The sequence below is a fragment of the Lampris incognitus genome, chromosome 8 (genome assembly GCF_029633865.1).
Source record: "Lampris incognitus isolate fLamInc1 chromosome 8, fLamInc1.hap2, whole genome shotgun sequence".
NCBI classification, from domain to species: domain Eukaryota; kingdom Metazoa; phylum Chordata; class Actinopteri; order Lampriformes; family Lampridae; genus Lampris; species Lampris incognitus.
Genome location: NC_079218.1, coordinates 47,373,051 through 47,379,050, shown reverse-complemented (window position 1 = coordinate 47,379,050; position 6,000 = coordinate 47,373,051). Strand labels below are relative to the sequence as shown.

The window sequence follows — 6,000 nt, the reverse complement described above, 5'->3', positions numbered from 1 at the left end:
ACCGATCAGCAACTTGATTCGTGAAATCCCAGATACATACATCATGTGACCTTTCTCCTGATTTACGAAGGTTTTCTAAGTTTGAGACGGAGTATGAACACTTAATTTTTCTGTCTCTCTTAGCTGCCATTTGCTTGCTCAAGAAGCTTCTAGAGCCAGACCCCTCCAAGCGGCCCAACATCCACCAGGTGATGGCTGATTCCTGGCTACAGCTCGCCAATAAAAACACTGGAGCACCATACCTGAACAGGTGAACACACACACACACACACCTATGCAGAAATATGACCACACATGCTGCACATTTTCAATCCTTTGCTGAGATCGACTAATGTGAATTCTAATCTGCTTAAGGGGAAATGTAGAATTAGGATTACCGTGGCTCCATGATATTTAAGGGTGCAAACACCATTATCTCCTGCACAAAATCCCCAAGCGCTCCTGTGCCTATAGGGGCAGGTGGTTCTGCACTTTCTTATACAAAAACCCAAAATACTTTTGATTACGATGTATTTTGAGTTATGACCGTCTCTATCCCGGTCCGCCCCGTGCAGGATCCACATTGAGGAGATCAACCACATGGTGTTGCTCCACATGACGGAGAAGATGGGCTACAAACACAGTGAGGTGCTGAGTGCTGTCCTCACCAACCGTGCCTGCCACACCCTGGCCGTCTACTTCCTCCTCAACAACAAGATGAAGCGGCTCTCCAAGGAGTACAGAGTAAGGGGAACCAACCGGGTTTACAACCCAAACCCACGCGTTAACATTAGCATGACCGCCATTAGCGCCAGACAGCCAAGCACACAGTTCGACATCTCGCGCGGACACGTATTACCCGAGGGTTCATCAGGGAAAACTGTTGATGATTTAATAGGCGAGGACCGGGGAGGGGGGGAGGGCAGGGCATGACATTTCCGATCCATTTCCAAATGATGTCCTTTTAACCGACACCCAAGGACGTCTTCAAGGGCAATGCGGCGCCAGGGAATTAATGCCACATCTCTCACATAGTTAAAACATCTCTCTGGAAATAATGTTCCTGGAGGGACACAAATCAGGTTTATGAGGTGAACAAAGGGTAACACGGATTCAAGTTTTGGGGGGCTGTTACCCAAACTTGATAGATTACCCAGTCCACGGCCTGTTCTATGAGAGCTGTCGGTGAATTACCTTTTCTGTGGCTGTTTCCAGGAGATGCAGTACCAGGAGAAGAAGGTTGAGAAGAACGAGTACTTTCAGACTCAGTGGAGGAAGCACGTCGACAAGATCACCATCCCGCCGAAAACAGACGCCGGTCTACCTGGCGGTCAGTAAGGGGCCCAGCAAGGAGAAGAAACACAGGACAGGTGAGGAATGGGCCGTGTTTCTGCTCATGCCGCCAGCGGTGCAGTGCAGGAAGTCCGGCAGAGTGGACAGAAACAAGGTGTTTATGAACGGAGAGGTCTTCCTCACACTGATGTTGGTACAAAACTTAATAATCGCCTCAAAAGATCCCAAGATAACTTGAAATAGCCAAGTGGCCCGGGATTGATAAGGTGAGAATGATCACAAACCCAACTCGGAAGAAGTTGGGACGGTATGGGAATTTGTAAATAAAAAAAAAAGAAAGCAGTGGTTTCCAAATTCACGTTGACTTTTACTTTATCGCAGATAGCCTGAAGACGAGATGTTTCATGTTTTGTCTGGTCGATTTCATTTCATTTGTAAGCATGCATCCATTCCTGCCATTCAGGGCTGCGACACTTTCCAAAAGAATTTGGGACAGGGCAATTCAGAGCTAGTCCTCTTCTTCTTCTTCTTCTTTTGGCTTGTTCCGTTTCCCAGGGGTCGCCACAGCGGATTTGATTTAGGCCTCGCAATGAGGTAAAATAAGTAAATAATGATGTGATTTGAAACAGGGGATGTCAACAGGTGATTGTTTTCATGATGACAGACAGGAAAGAGACAGGAAAGAGTGGTAAAGTGACTTTATTACTCTTTAAATACCGTGATATTTACAAATGAAAAAAAACAACAACAAACAAACACATAGATCGACAGTTCGAATCCTGTGTTACCTCTGGCTTAGTCGGGCATCCCTACAGACACAATCGGCCGTGTCTGCGGGTGGGAAGTCGGATGTGGGTATGTGTCACTGCACTAGCGCCTCCTCTGGTCGGTCGATCGGAACTGAGGGGAATAGCGTGATCCTCCCACGTGCTACGTCCCCCGGGTGAAACTCCTCACTGTCAGGTGAAAAGCAGCGGCCGGCGACTCCACGAGTATCGGAGGAGGCATGTGGTAGTCTGCAGCCCTCCCTGGATCGGCAGAGGGGGGCAATTGGCTGAATACAATTGGGGAGAAAAAGCGGGGGGAAATCCCCCCCCCCCCAAAAAGATTTAAGAAATCTGGAGGAATTTCAGTGCGTAAAGGGCGAGGGCACGAGCCTAAGCTGAATAACCGGGCTCGCCGATCCCTCAGACGGCACCGCACCAAGACCCACCCTTCCTCAATAAGCCATATAACCACACGGACTCGGGATTACTTTAGCAAGCCTACGTCAAGCACGACAGTATGTAGTGACATCCACCAATGTCAGGTAAAACTTTACTGTGCCAGAAGGAAGGCTCACATTACCGTGTCCAGATGCATCGTTGACTTGTCTGGGCTCGGCTCCATCTGGGACGGACCGTCACACAGTGGAAACGTGTTTGTGTTCAGACGAATCGGCATCTCGGGTCTTTTTTTGGAAGAAATGGACGCCGTGTGCTCCGGACCAGAGAAGAAAAGGACCATCCAGAGTATACCAGCCACAAGTCCAAGACCCAGGGTCCGTCGTGGTGTGACGGGGTTGTGTCGGTGCCCTGGGCAAAGGTAATGTGCTCTTCGGTGACGGCACCGTTAATGCCAAAAGCACATGGAGATTTAGGAGCAGCATGAGCTGCCTTCAAGACCCCTTCTCCAGGGACGCCCATGCACATTTCAACAAGACAACGCAAGACTACGTCCTGCACACAGCACAGAGGCATGGCTGCAGAAGAAGAGGGTGCTGACTGGCCTGCCTGCAGTCCCGGCCGGCCCCCGATAGAGCGTGTCCGGCACATTCTGAAACGCAACATGTGACGACGAAGACCCCGTACTGCGGCGCACCTTAAGACTTGTTTGCAAGAAGAATGGGACAAAATTATCACCCGAAACCCTTCATCACCTGGTGTCTTCAGTCCGTAAAGTTTTTTATTTTGAAGAAACAATAAAAATTAAGAGGGGAAACACCAAATGATGTGTTGTTTTCAATGTAATACAAGTCGAAGTCAATTAACAAATCACTGTTTACAGTGTCAAGTTTGACATACCGTCCCAACTCTTTGTGATTAGGGGTTGTACTTGTTTATTGTCTTGGGTCGAGGCCTGCCTTGGCAGCTGCCAGAAGGGTTTATCGTTCTACTCAAGGACTAAGGTATAATTTTGGAGTCCCGGGCCTCTTTCTTGTTTCTCAGGTAGTCGGTGAGAGACCTGCTAGACCCGGCATGTTAAGGCAGACAGGCACATGCCGGGAGCCTGTTCATTTGCGTATATGAGCTGTGTGCGTTTTGAGTTATGGCGTGTGAAAGGTTTCATAACATTTACTATGTTCTAGGCCCACAGGGTAGACTCCAAGTGCCCGTGGAATTCCTAACTTTAAATCACAGAATGTGCTCGCTCAGAAAATGGCTACAGGAAGTATATTGCATAACTAACGTTGTGCCTGTCGTTCCTCCTCAGGCCTTCTGCGTGCTATAACCGGTGGCCATCGGAACTCTCCACTGGCTCCGCCCGGCACCGTGGCTTCGTCCTCCATGGAGTACCTGGAGATCCATCCTCTCTTCTCCAACACTCCACAGCAGCGGAGACGCCTGGCCACCCTCCCCCAGGTCAACACCAGCCCGGAGCACAACATCCCCGCCCCTCCGGCACCGTCCCCCATCGGCATGCACTCCTTCGACTCCCTCTCTAAGGCCGAGCAGATCGAAGACACCCCCGCCGCTCCCTGGTACAAGCTGACCAACGGCACCTTCTCTCCGCCCCGCCACGTCTCCGCGTTCCACCCCGACTCTTCCTACTTGAAGAAGGCCACCATCCCCAGCCCTCCCGTCCTTATCGTCAACCCGCAGCCCAAGAAGAGCAACTCGTCCGATTGGTGCGGCTCCTCCGACACCAGCGGCAGCCCCCCCAGCACCGTAGGGAGTCCGGGAAACTCGGCTTTTAGTCCCCCAAAGTCAGCCTTTAGCCCGCTGAACCCCTCGTCAGCATTCAGTCCTCCTTCCAGCGGGGGCGCCGCCGATCCCGATAGCCCGACGCATCGCAGTAAGTTCCCCTCCATGGGCATTGGACAGATCCTGAAGAAGAAAATCCAGCTGCCGCCGTTCACCTTCCGGGCCGAGCAGGTCGTCGAGGAGGTGGTGTCCCCTCCACCGTATCCGATGCAGACTCTGCTTTGCGCTTCAGGTGCGCTCAAAACGCTCTGCTGAGGTCAAGTCGGTGAAATTTAAAATACAAAAAGGAAAGAAAGGGGGAAAAAAAAGAAAAAAGAAGAAAAGACAATGACTGATTTCGTTCACAAGTCCCCTTCCAACATGTTACGTAGGTTGGAGTGGTGTTTCCGAGCGGCCTTCTGAACTGTGAATTGTCCCTTTATTGTGACGTCACTCAGTCACTTTTATTGTTGTGTAAAAGAAGAGAAAAAAAAGGTGGTAATGAGCGTAGGTGTGATTTAATGTCTTCTCGCGAAGCGCTCTTGTCATTGCGTAACACGAGGTGAGTGACACTGATGAGATTTGAAACGGATTCCTGAGTAATGACGGCTAAGTCGCGCTACGGCCCGGCTACGTATGGGACATTGTGTAATGTGGCCGGGAACAAAGCGCACCGAGGAGTACACGTGCACGTGTGCACAAATCTTGTATTATAGACTGCGCGAGGGATAGGCCCCCTCTTATGTAATATCGCTGTACCTGATTGCAAATGGAAACTGATTCACACCAGCCTAGAGACCCAAAACCCTTACCCTAAACCTGAGTAGGTATGCTGTCACAATGAATGCTTCTCTCTTTCTCGCTCTCTCCGTCCCTCCCCTTCTCTGAAACTACGATATACGTTTACCTTCCAGCCAGCTGGCACTATATCCTCAATGCTGCCCGGATGTGGTTCTCTGAACTGCCTTTGAAAACCAAAACCTAGGATCTGACAGCAGGGTGTGGAATCCCTGCTTGTTACCTCGCTGCATTATCCAGACGGAAAGGCCGCAGCGGTCCGTCATGTGCTTGTATGGATTTTGCCATGTAGCTTCAGTGTTTCACCATTGGTGCGTCTAGGATCGAGTTCAGGGGCGCCCGGGGTAGCGTGGCGGTCTACTCCGTTGCCTACCAACACGGGGATCACCGGTTCGAATCCCCGTGTCTGCGGGTGGGAAGCCGGATGTGGGTATGTGTTCTGGTCGCTGCACTAGCGCCGCCTCTGGAGTCGGGGGGGGGGGGCATCCCACGCGCTACGTCCCCCCTGGCGAAACTCCTCAGTGTCAGGTGAAAAGAAGCGGGCCGGCGACTCCACATGTATCGGAGGAGGAGGCGGCACGTGGTAGTCTGCAAAATTGGGCCGGATACAATTGGGGAGAATAAGAGAGGAGGGGGAGGGGGCAAAACAAAACAGTATAGAGTTCACTTGTTTCGTAACACGTAACACGTTAATTAACCTCGGCCACGGCGTCTTCACAGCGTGGCGCCGCGCCAGCCTTTGATCCACAGCCAGTCACTTCATTTGTAACCGTAAATGTCTGATACCGCAACATAGTTTCGGAGGGTAGAGAAACGCCTACGCCTTATAGATCTTATCCGCCACCGCGGGGGCGGGGGGAGGAAGCGGCTCGGGACGCCTAGCGAGCCGTTTCACTGATTCACTTCGTGTTGTCTTAACGCTGTAGTTTGTGCAATGGTCCCACGTGTCGACCCGCCACGCGGAGTATTTGCCAAGAGCTCGCCGCCG

At 51.4% G+C, this 6,000-nt stretch overlaps 1 protein-coding gene across 1 annotated transcript in view; it reads left to right on the top strand.

The window, feature by feature from the left end:
* The window catches only part of hunk (hormonally up-regulated Neu-associated kinase), a 7,108-nt gene extending 2,583 nt beyond the window's left edge, over nt 1-4,525 (top strand). Inside the window, 5 exon segments of the mRNA XM_056284334.1 lie at nt 124-250; nt 555-723; nt 1,195-1,284; nt 1,286-1,349; nt 3,745-4,525. Coding sequence (XP_056140309.1) covers nt 124-250; nt 555-723; nt 1,195-1,284; nt 1,286-1,349; nt 3,745-4,490 — 1,196 coding nt within the window. The 3' untranslated portion in view covers nt 4,491-4,525.
* The last annotated feature ends 1,475 nt before the right edge of the window (nt 4,526-6,000 follow it).